Source organism: Stenella coeruleoalba (assembly GCF_951394435.1).
Source record: "Stenella coeruleoalba genome assembly, chromosome: 7".
Classification (NCBI taxonomy): domain Eukaryota; kingdom Metazoa; phylum Chordata; class Mammalia; order Artiodactyla; family Delphinidae; genus Stenella; species Stenella coeruleoalba.
The window spans coordinates 42,593,802-42,610,425 of record NC_137153.1 but is presented as its reverse complement, the minus strand read 5'-3'; the positions used below and the strand labels follow the sequence as shown (position 1 = coordinate 42,610,425).

The 16,624-nt window shown below is 41.6% G+C and overlaps 1 protein-coding gene across 1 annotated transcript in view; it reads right to left on the bottom strand.

The window, feature by feature from the left end:
* The window catches only part of DCAF12 (DDB1 and CUL4 associated factor 12), a 42,735-nt gene that overhangs the window by 9,098 nt on the left and 17,013 nt on the right, over positions 1 to 16,624 (bottom strand). Inside the window, exons 3-4 of the mRNA XM_079927373.1 lie at positions 9,511 to 9,717; positions 8,371 to 8,431 (exon numbers count right to left, since the gene is read on the bottom strand). Of these exons, the coding sequence (XP_079783499.1) occupies positions 8,371 to 8,431; positions 9,511 to 9,717 (268 nt within the window). The remainder of the gene's footprint in view (positions 1 to 8,370; positions 8,432 to 9,510; positions 9,718 to 16,624) is intronic.

The following is a 16,624-nucleotide window of genomic DNA, read 5'->3' as shown; positions in this document are numbered from 1 at the left end:
AATGCAGGGGACACAGGTTCGAGCCCTGGTCCAGGAAGATCCCACATGCCGCGGAGCAACTAAGCCCGTGCGCCACAACTACTGAGCCTGCGCTCTAGAGCCCGCGAGCCACAACAATGGAGCCTGCGTGCTGCAACTACTGAAGCCCGTGCGCCTAGAGCCCGTGCTCCTCAACAAGAGAAGCCACCGCAGTGAGAAGCCCGCGCACCGCGACGAAGACTCAACACAGCCAAAAATAAATAAAATAAAATAAATTAAAACAAAATGCCTTAAGAATGACTGTTCTACATTAAGATGAATGCTTAAAAACATAAACAGTTTTCCTTAGGGAAGATAATGAAGCACTTAAAAACAAGTCTATGGTATAGTCATAAAACAGTATATGAAGAACCAATAAAAAGAGCTTCCCTGGTGGCGCAGTAGTTAAGAATCCGCCTGCCAATGCAGAGGACAGGGGTTTCAGCACTGGTCTGGGAAGATCCCACATGCCGCGGAGCAACTAAGCCCGTGCGCCACAACTACTGAGCCTGCGCTCTAGAGCCCGTGAGCCTCAACTACTGAAGCCCACAAGCCTAGAGCCCATGCTCCGCAACAAGAGAAGCCACTGCAATGAGAAGCCCGTGCACCACAACGAAGAGTAGCCCCCGCTCCCACAACTAGAGAAAGCCCACACCCAGCAACAAAGACCCCACTCAACCAAAAATAAATAAAAAAATAAAATAAAATAACCAATAAAAAAAATGCTTTCAAATTCCTTTCCAGTAGCATTATCTGCCAACACTCCTTTGAGACCAGAAGGTGCCCTTCTCACACTGCAAATCTCCTGAATAGTTCACAGTAAAAATTGTCTAACATGGGATAAATATCATCCAACTTGTTTGTATCATAAGGTTTGTGGACAAAGGTTCAAAGTAGAGGGCTCATCATGTGTGAAATCTAGAAAAGGCCAGAGAGTGAAGGGCACATCTAGAGAACTACGTACGGTTTATAATACAAATTAAAAAAATAAAACTATACAAGTTTTATTATGAAAAATTTCAAGCATATTGAAATGTTGAAAGAATTTTACAATGAATTGTATACTTACACCTATAGTCTACTATCAACATTTTCTTATATTCAGCATATCATATATCTATACATATATCCATCCCTCTATATGATCCCATTTTAACCTACTGATAATCCCATTTTAACAACTCAAATACGTACTGAAAAAAGACTAGCAGGATTGATTTCAAATTGTTAACAGTGACTATCTCTGGGCACAAACTGTGTGGGTAATTCTTTCCTTTTTTGTTTATTTGAATTAAAAAAAATTCTTACAATAAACATGTATTACTTTTACAGTAAAGAAAAAATTATTTTAAGAACTAATCTGGCAGCAACATGAAGATTAGATTGGAGGAGACAAGACTAGAGGCAGAGAGAAAATATGGAAGGACATTGGGGTAATTCAAAAGATAGACGATGAGCACTCAAGTAGACAAGATAGAAAAGAAATTGATGGATATAAGAGATATTTTAGAAAACAGAATCAACATGGCTTGGTAATCTAAGGATACTGAAGAGTCTTAGTTCTCTGGCTGTGCACCTAGGTGGAAGGTAGGAGAATTTACGAATATATGTCAATGGCAGGGGGAGGTGAGGTCCTGGAAGGGAGATGATGAGTTTGAATACACTGAATTTGAGGGGAATGTTCAGGGGTTGATGCTCATCATCAAGTCTAAACATTAACACTGGTTAACAAGTATTGAGCATTTTCAATATGGCAGCCACTAAGCACTACCTCATCTGATCTTCCCAATGACCCTGTGAAGTATATATAATCATTATCCATGTTACAGATGAGGAAATCCAAGTCTCAAAAGCCTTAAATAACTTGCCCTCTGTGCTAATAAGTGGTAAGACCAGGATTCAAATTCAGATCTTTATTATCAGAGCCAATAATCTTTTTTTTTTAAATGCAGCAAAAACTACTGCTAATGGTACATCAAACACTTTTTTATAAATAATAAAACCTTGTTTATTTCCAATTTAACAAGACATCTACATTGACTTAAAACTATTTGGACTTTCTTGCTGATGTGACCTCTCAGAGTATGAAATTCCTGATTTGGATGTGAACAAAGCAGAACTGAAAATTCAAAAGAAACTTTTTTTTTTTTGGCCGTACCATGCAGCTTCCGGGATCTTAGTTCCCTGACCAGGGATTGAACCCAGGCCCCCTACAGTGGAAGCATGGAGTCCTAACCACTGGACCGCCAGGGAACTCCCCAAGAGAAACACTGTCCCCTGCCCTCCTGCACAGCTGAACGTTAGAACTATTTCCAACTGAGCTGCTTACTGCAAAATTTTGAGGCAGTTTCTCAATCTTTGTATAGTATAACACTCCTCCAAATTGGGCTCCTGGTTAATTGTCTCTGCACATATTAGTTTTAAAATGTATACTGGGGACTTCCCTGGTGAGCCAGTGGTTAAGAATCTGCCTTCCAATGCAGGGGACGCAGGTTCGATTCCTGATCGGGGAACTAAGATCCCACATGCCGCAGGGCAACTAAACCCGGGCGTTCTAGAGCTCTTGCGTCACTAGAGAGCCCACGTGCTGTAACTGCTGAGAGGCCCGCGCGCCAGCGAATGATCCCGTGTGCCTCAACTAAGATCCAACACAGCCAATAAATAAATATTAAAAAAAAAAAAGCACAGATCAGTAGCTAACACTTCCTGGGCTTCTTTCACTGTGGTTGTTCTGCCTTTGAACAAATGGGAAGGTTGAGCTGGGAGGATTTTTAAAAAATAAATAAATAAAATGTATACTGTGTTTTTACTGTCTTCCATAATTGTCAACAGTATGTCACACAGCAACTCCATCACTAAGGTAGGGAAGTGTACTAACTTACTTTGATGATTAGGAAACTGAAACACAGCTTCTTTCAACATTTAACAATTTGGAGAACAGAGCATTTGAAGATTAGTACTTTTACAAAGCCATATTTCCTCAATTTAGATGGCAAAATTATATATTAGGAACATCGATGGAAGGATTTTTGTTGTGTATGTTGATTTATAGTGATTCTACAGTTTATAAGGAAGGTGCATTCTATATTATCATAATTAAAGTCTCAGTAGAAGATGAGAATTATCACGAACATTTAGATTTTAATTTTTCATTAAAGTATAATTCACTTACAATATAATATTAGTTTCAGGTGTACAGCACAGTGATGCATTATTTTTATACTCTATTTAAGGTTATTATAAAATAATGACCATATTTCCCTGTGCCATACAATATATCCTGTTGCTTATTTTATTTTTTATAAATTTATTTATTTTATTTTTGGCTGCGTTGGGTCTTCATTGCTGCACGCGGGCTTTCTCCAGTTGCGGCGAGCGGGGACTACTCTTCGTTGCAGTGCGCAGGTTTCTCATTGCGGTGGCTTCTCTTGTTGCAGAGCATAGGCTCTAGGTGCACAGGCTTCAGCAGTTGTGGCTCACAGGTTCTAGAGCACACGCTCAGTAGTTGTGGCACATGGGCTTAGTTGCTCCGTGGCATGTGGGATCTTCCCGGACCAGGGCTTGAACCCATGTCCCCTGCATTGGCAAGCGGATGCTTAACCACTGTGCCACCAGGGAAGCCCTGTTGCTTATTTTATACATAGTACTTTGTATCTCTTAATTCTATACTTCTATCTTGCCCCCTCCTTCTCTCCCCTGGTAACCACTAGTTTGTTCTCTTTATCTGTGAATTTGTTTCTGTTTTGTTATATATGTTCATTTAATTTATTTTTTTGATTCCACATATAAGTAGTAAAGTGTTTGTCTTTCTCTGACTTATTTCACTAAGCATAATACCCTCTGGGTTCATCCACGTTGTTGCAAATGGCAGAATTTCATTCTTCTTTAATGGCTGAGTAATAGTCCATTGTGTATATATACCACATCTTTTTAAAAAACTTATTTCATATTGGAGTATAGTTGACTAACAATAGTATGTTAGTTTCAGGTGTACAGCAAAGTGATTCAGTTATACATATACATGTATCTATTCTCTTTCAAATTCTTTTCCCATTTAGGTTATTATAGAATGTTGAGCAGAGTTCCCTGTGCTATACAGTAGGTCCTTGTTGGGTATCTATTTTATTTTCTATTTTATTTTTTTATGGCCACGCCACGTGGCTTGTGGGATCTTAGTTCCCTGACCAGGGATTGAACCTGCACCCTCTGCAGTGAAACCACAGAGTCCTAACAACTGGACCACCAGGGAATTCCCTGGTTATCTATTTTAAACATAGCAGTGTGTACATGTCAATCGCAAACTCCCAATCTATCCCTCCCCGCCGGTAACCGTAAGTTCATTCTCTAAGTTTGTGAGTCTGTTTCTGTTTTGTAAGTAAGTTCATTTGTATGAACTTTTGTTGTTGTGTTTTTTTTTTATATTCCACATGTAAGCAATATCATATGATATTTGTCTTTCTCTGTCTGACTTACTTCACTTAGGATGATAATCTCCAGGTCCATCCATGTTGCTGCAAATGGCATTATTTCATTCTTTTTAATGGCTGAGTAATATTCCATTGTATATATGTACCACATCTTCTTTATCCATTCATCTGTTGATAAGACACATAGGTTGCTTCCATATCTTGACTATTACATATGATGCTACTAGGAATACTGGGATGCGTGTATTTTTTCGAATTAGGGTTTTCATTTTCTTTAAATATATATCTAGCTGTAGAATTGCTGGATCATATAGTAGTCCTATTTTTAGGGTTTTTTTTCAATTTTTTTAAATTGAAAAAATATTTATTTATTTGGCTGCGTTGGGTCTTAGTTGCGGCACATGGGATCTTCGGTGCGGCATATGGGATCTTTTGTTGTGGCACACGGGCCTCTCTCTAGTTGTGGCACATGGGCTCAGTAGTTGTGGCACACAGGCTCTCTAGTTGTGGTGCATGGGCTCTAGAGTGTGAGGGCTCAGTAGTTGTGGCATGCAGGCTTAGCTGCCCTGAAGCATGTGGGATCTTAGTTCCCTGACCAGGGATCGAACCCACATCCCCTGCATTGGAAGGCAGATTCTTAACGAAGGCAGATTCTTAACCACCAGACCACCAGGGAAGTCCCTATTTTTAGTTTTTTGAGGAACATTTATACTTTTTTTCATAATGGCCACACCAATTTACATTCCTACCAGCAGTGTACTAGGGTTCCCTCTCCTCCACATCCTCACCAACATTTGAAGACTTTTTGATGACAGCCATTCTGACAGGTGTGAAGTGATTATTATCTCACTGTGGTTTTGATTTGCATTTCTCTGATGATTAGCAATTTTGAGCATTTCCTCATGTGCCTGTTGGCCACTGTATATCTTCTTTGGAAAAATGTCTATCCAGGTTTTCTGCCCAATTTTTAAATGGGTTGTTTATTTTTTTATATTGAGTTGTATGAGCTGTTTATATATTTTGGATAACCCTTATTGGTCATATCATTTGCAAACATTTTCTCCCATTCCATAGGTTGTCTTTCTGTTCTGTTGATGGTTTCCTTTGCTATGCAAAAGCTTTTAAGTTTAATTAGGTCCCATTTGCTTAATTTTGCTCGTTTCTTTTGCCTTAGGAGAGAGAGATGAAAAATATTGCTACAATTTATGTCAAAGAGTGTTCTGCCTATGTTTTCTTCTAGGAGTTTTATGGTTTCCAGTCTTCCATTTAGGTCTTTAAACCATTTTGTTAGTTTTGCATATTGGCGTGAGAAAATGTTCTAATTTCACTCTTTTACATGTAGCTGTCCAGTTTTTCCAGCACCGCTCTTCACTGGAGACTGTTTTTTCTCCATAGTATATTCTTTGTCATAGATTTATTGACCAGAAGTGTGTGGGTTTACTTCTGGGCTCTCTGTTCTGTCCCATGGATCTATATGTCTCTTTTTGTTCCAGTACCATGCTGGGTTTTTTAAAAAAATAATTAATTAATTACTTTATGGCTGCGTTGGGTCTTCGTTGCCGCACACAGGCTTTCTCTAGTTGCGGCGAGCAGAGGCTGCTCTTCGCTGCGGTACATGGGCACCTCACTGTGGTGGCTTCTCTTGTTGCCGAGCACGGGCTCTTGGCACGTGGGCTCTAGAGCGCAGGCTTGGCAGTTGTGGTGCATGGGCCTAGTTGCTCCGCAGCATGTGAGATCTTCCCGGACCAGGGCTCGAACCCGTGTCCCTTGCATTGGCAGGTGGATTCTTAACCACTATGCCACCAGGGAAGTCTTACCATGCTGTTTTGATGACCAAAGCTTTGTCGTTTAGTCTGAAGTCAGGGAGCATGCTATCTCTAGCTTTGTTCTTTTTTTCCTCAAGATTGCTCTGGCAATTTGGGGTCTTTTGTGATTCCATATAGATTTTAGGATTGTTTGTTCTACTTCTATGAAAAACGTCATGGGTATTTTGATAAGGATGGCATTAAATCTGTAGATTGCTTAGGGAAATAGAGACATTTTAACAATATTAATTCCTCCAATCCAAGAACATGGGATATCTTTCCATTCCTTTGTATCATCTTCAATTTCCTTCATAAATGTTTTACAGTTTTCAGAATATAGGTCTTTTACTCAGAGCCAATATTCTTTTTTCTTTTTAAATTGAAATATAGCTGATTTACAATATTATATTAGTTTCAGGTGTACAGCAAAGTGACTCAGTATTTTTGCAGATTACATTCCATTATAGGTTATTACAAGATACTGGGTATAATTCCCTGTGCAGCAGTCCCCAACTGCTGGGACTAGGGACCGGTTTCATGGAAGACAATTTTTCCATGGACCGGGGGGTTGGGGGGGTAGGGGAGTGGAGATGGTTCAGGCAGTAATGCAAGCATTGGGGAGCGATGGGGAACGGCAGATGAAGCTTTGCTCGCTCATCCGCAGCTCACCTCCTGCTGTGTGGCCCAGTTCCTAACAGGCCATGGACCGGTAGTGGTCCGTGGTCTGGGGGTTGGGGATCCCTGCTATACAGTATATCCTTGTTGCTAATCTATTTTACATACAGTAGTTTATATTGGTTAATCCCATAATCCTAATTTGTCCCTCCCCCCTCCCTCTCCCCTTTGGTAACCACAGCTTTGTATTCTATATCTGTGAGTCTGTTCCTGTTTTAGAGCCAATATTCTTAAAACCTGCTATACTGTTCACAAAATGTAGACTTGGAAGCTATCAGCCTGAAAACATAGAATACTCACAGCCTATATGAAAAAAGAGAAGGGAAGCTCCCAGAATAAGCCACGTCCTGGCTCCTAACAATCACACTTAGTGCAAGTTACTGTCATACAGATATTCCCTATAGAGGTGACATGATTCAGCCTTTGCCTTCAAGGAGCTCTCATTTCTTGGGGAGACAAATGACAGGGAATCCAAAAGCTTCTGAACCACTACTGAATAATTCTGAACTGTGACTATGCTTGTCCATTAGATTTATTTTCCCTCCTGGCTGCTTTCTATTGCCTTGCAAAGAATCCAAAGAAGAAACATTTACGTTCCCTTAGCTTTGTGCGTAGCAGTTCTAAGCATGGGCTTGGAACTCAGAGCTGGATTCAGATCCTGAGTCCATCTCTCACCATCTGTGTAGCCTTTGGCAAATCATAACTTCTCAGAATCTACATTTTCTCATTTGTGAAATAAGGCTCATAATGCAAACCTTCTAGGACTGTTCTGAGGATTCTATGAGATAACACACATGAAGTACTTAATTTAGCAATTCTTACAATTTTTTTTTTAAATTTGGGAATCTGGAATGGGGGATTATATTTTTACATATACGTACCCAGCAAAACTGCTTGGCACTCTGAGCCTACTTTCTAGGCTGCTGTGGGTATTCAGAAAGCATTTGAGTATCTCTAGGTTATCTTCTCTACACTCATTTCCATGTATTTTTTCTGACTGTTCTACCACTGGGAGAGAAATTCCCCTAATCCTATATAGCTTTATCAACACTATATAGTTGTACAGAAAGTAACAGTTGCTCCTAATACTTTGCAGAGCACACCAACAACTATTTCCAAAAGCACTTTCACAACTATTGTCTCAGTGAAGCCCCACAAAAATGTTGAGGCTAACATGCTAATACACAGGCTCTTTGGAACAAGGCAGAGTATGAATAATAATTGTGTTAGTACTTCCACTTTGCAGATCAGGAATATACAAGGGGGATGACTTATCCAAGGTCACATGGTAAGTCAGGAGAAAGAGTATTAGAAACAAGGTTTCCTGGCCCCTCGCTGATGGTCGGTTTACTGGGCTATTTCCAATCACACTACTCTCCTTCTTCAAATTCTAGCTTCCCTCCCTCCCTGCCACACCAGAACTCCCTACAAAAGGGCAATTTTACCAGATACCGCCATAGTGTCACTGATCCATGCAATGGAAAAGATCCAGTCCTTGTGTCCATCCTTCAAGAGGAGGGAGTGACAGGTACAGAGAGAGAAAAAAAAAAAGGAAAAAAAGAAATCAGTAAAATAAGGATTACAATGTACACCCCTGAAAAGCTTACGAGTCTGACTGAAAATATCTTTGTAAAAATTACAATTCTAATCTCTGGTGATTTCAACCCAAATGGAATGATCCCACAATTTTTAACTTCTGTCTTGAGAAGCTCAAAGCTGGAATAAAACTGGCATTCTTGTGGACAATAAACATGGCCGGTGGACACACAGCTCTAGCATTCTTTCTCTGGATGTTCTACTTGTGGTTCCTACGCACAATTACCCACTTCTCGTCCCTCCAACACACCCCCTCGCACTCTCCCCTTGCTTCCTGGGAGAATATAGCTACAACTGACCTCTATGCTGTTCCATCTGTTTGGTACTCTCTTCCTCCAGACATTAGCGTATCTTGCACCCTCATTTCCTTTAAGTCTCCCTGCTCAAATGTCATTCTTATCAAAGAGGCCCTCCCAACTATCCTCTGAAATAGCATTCTCCACCATGCTCTCTCCCTTTAGCCTGCCTTTACTCTTCTCCACGGCACTCATCACACTCTGACATACTGCTGGTACATTTTTGTTGGTTTATATGCCTCCCTTCACTTGAGTGCAGGCTTCAAGAGGGTAGGGGCTTTGTCTGTTTTATTCACTGCTATGTCCCCAGTGTCTGAAACAATGACCGGCCATAGAAGGGTCAAAAAATAGTTGCTGAATGAATAACTTAATAAACCCTTCTGACTGTGGGCAGTAGGAGATGTGTAACCACTGTGGTGTGGACTCAAACACCAACCCACCGCTGATGGCCTCTGAGGTGTACTGCTCGCCTCTTTATCAGACATACCCTCTGCCAACATATCTGATACTCCCTGTGGTGAGTGGAATACCAACTCTGAAATCTCCACCCCCATACCTCACCATTACGCACCCCCAACCCAAGTCCACAGAAGTCTAGAGGAAACTGTCCCTTCCTGGGGGGCTTGTGGGATGAGGACTGGGCTCTGTTAAAAAACAAGGCTACCTCTATCTACAATTATTGGGGAGACTTACATCTCCCACACACACAGGATCTAGTGTAGGCAGCCGGTAGATAGCAAGGCTGTTGGGGTTGTCTCCTCCGGTGGCTAACAGTGTTCTAGAGGGATTCAGCTCGATAGCATGGATACCACAGCCCTGCTGTGTCACACCGCCGGGCTCCCGGTCCTTCAGAATGGGGATCTTGGTGATCTGGCTTGTCTGGACATCCACTACAAACAGCTACAAGAGAAAAGGGATAAAGAAGCTGAACGCAGTTTCTCTTCAGTGTGGCTAACGCTGGGTACAAACATCCATTCATTCACTCAGTTACCCATCAAACATTTAATTAATGTCTACTACGTTAGACCCTGGGCATTATTAAACGCATGGTCAGGGCGACACTAGTCAAATGAAACATGTAAATAAGAAAACATAACAGAGATAGATATAATATGCTACATAAACACAGAGAGGAAGAAGTAAATTCTGCCTGGGATTCAAAGATGGCTTCAAAGAGGATTATGGATCTAATGAACCTGATGAAAGGTTTTCTACCAGTTCAAGCATATTTTATATAACTCTTCTTTTTTACTATTTATTTATTTTATTTCTTTATTTTCCTTAACTTTTTTTTTTGGCTGTGTTGGGTCTTAGTTGCGGCACACAGGATCCTTGTTGAATCATGCCAGATCTTTTCATCATGGAGCATGGTCTGCTTGGGTTTCTCTCTAGTTGTGGCGAGTGGGCTCCAGAGCACATGGGCTCTGTAGTTTGTGGCACGTGGGCTCTCTCGTTGAGGCGCGTGAGCTTGCTAGATGTGGCATGCAGGCTTAGTTGCCCTGTGGCATGTGGGATCTTAGTTTCCCGAGCAGGGATCAAACCTGTGTCCCCTGCATTAGAAGGTGGATTCTTTTTCTGTTTTGTTTTTTAAAGATTTTTTTAAGAATTTATTTATTTTATTTTTGACTGCATTGGGTCTTCCTTGCTGAGTGCGGGCTTTCTCTAGTTGCGGTGAGCGGGGGCTCTTTGTTGCGGTGAGCGGGGGCTCTTCATTGCAGTGCGCGGGCTTCTCATTGCAGTGGAGAAGGTGGATTCTTTACCACTGGACCACCAGGGAAGTCCCTATATAACTAATTCTTATCTAACCATGCATAGAAGCTTATAAACAAAACACATCAAAACCACTATTAGACATACCTATAAACATTACCACATTTGCAAGAGTGACCTGAGACAAGACAAGGTAAGAGATATTCATCTCACTGCTTATCTATTACACACACATTCTGTTTTGTGCCACCATGCCTTTGCTCATGCTGCTGCTTCTGCCCGAAATGCTCTTATCCACTTCTGTACCAAACTAACCCCTTTTCACTCTCCAAAATTCAATTCAGAGAAATACTTTATGGAAAAGATCAGTCTTAGACAAAGGGCATTCCCAGTGGAGTCTTTTTTTTTTTTTTTAATATTTATTTTTTAGGGTGTGCTGGGTCTTAGTTGCGGCAGGCAGCTCCTTAGTTGTGGCTCGCAGGCTCCTTAGTTGCGGCACATGAGCTCCTTAGTTGTGGCAGGCGGGCTCCTTAGCTGTGGCACATGAACTCTTAGTTGCGGCATGCATGTGGGATCTAGTTCCCTTACCAGGGATTGAACCCGGGCCCCCTGCATTGGGAGTGCAGAGTCTTAACCACTGCGCCACCAGGGAAGTCCCTGGAGTCTATTATTATTAAACTCTTTATGTGATTCAATGATTCATTTATTCACTCACTGATTCAGCACCAACTAAATGCCAATAATTGTTCTAGATGCTAGAAATATAACTACTAGGAATGATCTCTGGCCTCATATACCTTATAGTCTAGGTAGTTCATTTAAAATCCTATCAGCAATTCTCAGAGTGAAGCCAAATCATGTTATATCGTTGTATAAAATAACCTACTGCTTGCACAGGAAGATCTATGAAAGGAGAAAGCAGGTAAGCCTTAAATTTAAAATAGAAAAAGGAAAGGAAGAGTAGCTAGAACAAGACCGCCAGGTAGAGACTGAGGAAAAATTTTAAAAGGAAAGGTGGAGAGAGGGGAACCACTCCTGAGTCTGTAGGCCCTGACAACTACTTAAGGCAGACCTCCTGCCTAACAGTCACAGTCACTGATGTGTCTGATGGGTCTGACAGGCATTTTTTTTTTTTTTTGACAGGCATTTTTAAACTCAATGTGTCTAAAACAAATACTCTTCCTCCCCAAATTGCTCATTTCATCTAATGCCACCAAAATCTCCCTGGTCACACAAGCCTGGGATTCATCCTAGACTCCTCCTCCCTCATTCCCACCATCCCAGCTAGTCCTGCCAAACTATCTCCTAAATATTCTTACAGTTGGCTCCTTCCTCTCCATCCTCTCTCCTCTAGACAACTGCAACTGGTCTTTGTGCCTTCAGGCAAGGTCACCATCAAAACTATCCTCCTGGGCTTCCCTGGTGGCGCAGTGGTTGAGAGTCCGCCTGCTGATGCAGGGGACGTGCATGGGTTCGTGCCCCGGTCCAGGAAGATCCCACATGCCGCAGAGCGGCTAGGCCCGTGAGCCATGGCCGCTGAGCCTGCGCGTCCGGAGCCTGTGCTCCGCAACGGGAGAGGCCACAACAGAGAGAGGCCCGCATACCGCAAAACAAACAAACAAACAAACAAAAAAACCTATTCTCCATACTATAATCATTCATCTTCATAAAAATGGAAATCTTCCCATGTCAATTAAAAAATATCCAATGGTTCCCCTTTACCTAAATTCAAGCCCCTTAGCATGGCATCAAGACTCTTCTCAATGTGGCCCCTACCTATCTCTCTAGCTTCAAATCCTGCCATGGACCTTATACTCTAGAAAGAACTGCTTATTAATTATTATTCACACAAATAATAATTATTTTATTTTTGACTGCATTGGGTCTTCAATGAAGACTCTCCAATGAAATATAATTATTTTGTTTCATGCTCATGCTGTTCACAATGCCAGAAATGCTTCCTCCTACTCTTTTCTTTACCTGGCCATCACGTCCTTACCTTTCATGATTCAGTTCAGACATGTCCTCTATGAATATTCCTTAATGTCCAGGCTGGTTAAGTTCCTCTCTTGTAGGCTTCCAAGACAGCCCTCTACCCACAATACTTAGATATTATCACAGTTCCAAAATCTTTACTTGTCTCGGGCTTCCCTGGTGGCGCAGTGGTTAAGAAGCCGCCTGCCAATGCAGGGGACACGGGTTCGAGCCCTGATCTGGGAAGATCCCACACGCCACGGAACAACTAAGCCTGTGCACTACAACTACTGAGCCTGTGCTCTAGAGCCTGCGAGCCACAACTACTGAGCCCAAGTGCTGCAACTACTGAAGCCTGTGTGTCTAGAGCCCATGCTTTGCAACAAGAAAAGCCACCGCAATGAGAAGCCCACGCACCGCAACAAAGACCCAACACAGCCAAAAAAAAAAAAAATTCTTTACTTGTCTCTCTTCTCCATTAAGCTAATAATGTCCTTCCAATTCCAAGAGCAGGGGGTTTACCCTATTTGGTTCTATTCTCCTGCCCCAACCATGCAGAGCTACATAGTAAGTGCTTACAGTAACCACCTTTCAAGGGACCTGCCCAATGATGTTAGGGGGCCCCCACATCCCTGCACTCAGAGTGGGGGCCTGTAGCTGAGTTTGATACAGCCCAGATTTCCAGATCACAGCACTGTCCTGGGGTGGCCTCCTGGCTCAAGGAGAACCCGTCCAGAGGCTAGACTGGACTGGGTCATTCAAATTCTCTCAGCAATATGGAACTGGCTGGTGGCACTAAACCAAACTGTCTGGGTGGCCATTTTCTACCAAAGCCAGTCCCCAGAGAAAAGGAAACAGAAGACAGGAAGCATGGACATCCCTGGTTCCTAGGGGCTTTCCAACTCCTAGTTGTTTTTCTGAGATCCAGGGATACTTCCTGCTCTTCAGGTTTGCAAGCTAGCCCTTCCAATAAATGTGAGTGGATTTCTTACCCTATTAAACAAACGATCTCTAACCAACACAGCCCCTCAAATGTTTAATAAAGCAAAATGTACTGCCCACGTACACTTTTGTGTTGTGTGGGACAGTGCAACCATAATATATTGGCTTCTAGATCAGTGATTCTCAAACTGATTATAACACAATATAATATAATACAATAACCTGGGGAGTTTTCTTTTTTTAAAAAATACTACAAAACAAACACAACTCCCAAGGACTTCCCTGGTGGTCCAGTGGTTAAGACTCCGTGCTCCCAATGCAGGGGGCCTGGGTTCGATCCCTGGTCAGGGAACTAGATCCTGCATGTCACAACTAAGAGCCCACATGCCGCAACTAAGAGCCAGCACAGCCAAATAAATAATAAATAAATAAATAAATAAATATTTAAAAACAATTCCCAGGCCCTACCCTAAAACTCCTCCAATTAGAATTTCTGAGTTTGGGGCCAGTAAAAGTGAATTTTTTTCAAGGATCTCCAGGTGAATCTAATGACTGCCCATGTTTAACAATCACTGATCTAGAGCTTTGCTATTCAAAGGAGTATCTGGAAGCTTGTTAGAAACAAAGAATCTCAGGCCTTCACCCTAGACCTATTAAATCAGCATCTGGAGTTTCTCAAGATCTCCAAGTACACTGAAGTTTGAGAAGCACTGATGTAGAGAGAAATCTACTCTGTACACTAAGGACGATGCATTTGATAAGACACAACCCTATGCCTTAAAACAGGGCTCCATTTCTGCCACTCAGAAAAGGTGAAGAGAAAAAGCTTCATCTATTCATGTCCAAGAAAGTCTTAAGCCCAACCTCTCCAGTTTTGGACTTGGGAGAGACCTAGGTTTGAATTCCATTGGTTACTTAGTAGCTATGTGATCTTGATCAAGTCACTTTCACCTTTCTGAATCTTGTTTCTTATCTATAAAACTTGAATAATATTATTTATCTAATAGGGTTGCTAGGAGGTCTAATAAAATGTAAAGTATCTAGCACAGGGCTCAGCACAGAATAGGTACTTAACAAGTACTAGCTAATAGTAACATTCTATTCTAATGTTTGTTTCATTCAGTAGGTTATAATGGCTTCTACACTAGATGAAAAAGATTTCATACAAGGGAAATGCAAACAGCTGGCTCTGTAGAGGCCCAGGAAACCAAGAGTTTACCCCCAACCTCACCCTCATCCTTGCAGAGGAATGACTAAGCACCATGTGAAGGACAGAGCCTTTTTGCTTTTTCAAAGGAAGGAACAGGGATGTGGATGGAGTGCCAGAGACTATCTCCCCAAGCTGTCTGACAAAGGGTCAAGGCTTCAAACAGCTCCTGTAACATTTCCCAGAATGAGGCTGCTCCACATTAACCTACTGGGATCCCTGCCAGAAACCAGCAGCACGGCAAGATAAGCTTGAGGCTTAATGGCTCCCTGCAACTTACAAGTTAGGACAGAGGGAAAAAAGAAAGCAAAGGCCTTACAATCAGGAAGATTGTATGACTAGTGAGTACACCTCTAAATGCATGTATCTGCATATAGACATATGCAATTGTGTGTATAGAAAGTCAAGGTGGCTTAATAAAATGGGGGGAGGGGAGATTCACAAAGTATCAGAGTGTTTTAGATGGAGGTTAATGGAGAAAGGAAAGCAAATCCACATAGGTCGCACAGAGAAGATGACTATACCAAGTCAGATGGTAAAAGGCAAGAGGGCAGCTTAAGTATGGGAAAGAGAGGATAATTGAAATCAAGCAGAGGAATACATTTCCTCTCCCAAACGGAGATGGGGAGGAGCAAAGGAGAGAGCCAAGATCCAGAAACACAACAGGAAATGGTTAGACAATATGTATCTAAAATGAAAAATGTGTAAACTCTGCAATTTCAATTTTAGAAATTTATGATAAGGAAATAATGACAGGTGAACAATTTTAATTATAGTGAATTTAATTAATTAATTTATTTATTTGGTCCTGCTGTGCAGCACGCGGGATCTTAGTTCCCTGACCAGGGACTGAACCAGTGCCCCCTATAACGGAAGCACAGAGTCTTAACTACTGGACTGCCAGAGAAGTCCCAAATTAAAGTGAATTTTAAACCAGTGAAACACCACAGGGGATTGGGAATATCCACACAATGGATTATTATACAGCCTTTAAGAATGATGGAGTAGAGGATATTTATTAACATGGAAAGTTGGTCATGCTATGTTATTAAATGAATACCCTCCCTTTTAAAAACATGAGTCCAGGGACTTCCCTGGTGGCTCAGTGGTGAAGATTCCCAATGCAGGGGGCCTAGGTTTGACCCCTGGTCAGGGAACTAGATCCCAAATGCATGCCTCAACTAAGAGTTTGCATGCCACGGAGCCGGCGAGCTGCAACAAGGAGCCTGTGAGCCACAACTAAGGAGCCTGCTTGCTGCAACGAAGGAGCCCATGTGCCACAACTAAGGAGCCCACCTGCCACAACTAAAACACAGTGCAACCAAATAAATATTTTAAAAAAATAATAACAAATAAAAAATAAAAATGCATCCAGGAATGTTGATTTTTTTTTTTTCCCTCAGGGAACACATATGACGTGCATAATTAAAAGATAAAAGAAAAGGACCACAGGCCGTGAAATGAGCTGCACTTACTCAGGGCTCCAATGATGTCCAAGAGAATCGGGCATTCTGTCCAGCCCATCTCTAAAAGCTTGCTGCCTACTCACCTGCATCCTGCTGTGCAGGAGACAGGGGTATGGCCGAGATCAATAAGCTGCTTGAACAATATCAAGACTCTATAGCTATAAATATTTTAGACTGTTCAGGAGCTAGAAGAGTTGTCACACCTAGAAAGTTGAGTCACTGTTTCTATTGCAAGTCTATTAAAGGAAAGACCCATGTGGTTGTTTAAAGTAAAATAACATGGTTGGGGTCCAAATTACAAAAGTAACACGTCATAAACTTGTAAAACATAGAAAAGGGGAAATCAGAAAATGAACACCACCACTACTACCACTTGGTGTATTTTTTTCAGGTCCTTCACTATATACCCAGTCAAATGCATACATATTTTTCTCCATTTATAAAAATGTGACCTCATATATATTATTTTATATCTTTTAACACCTTTTCAAATTAATCTATATACCTT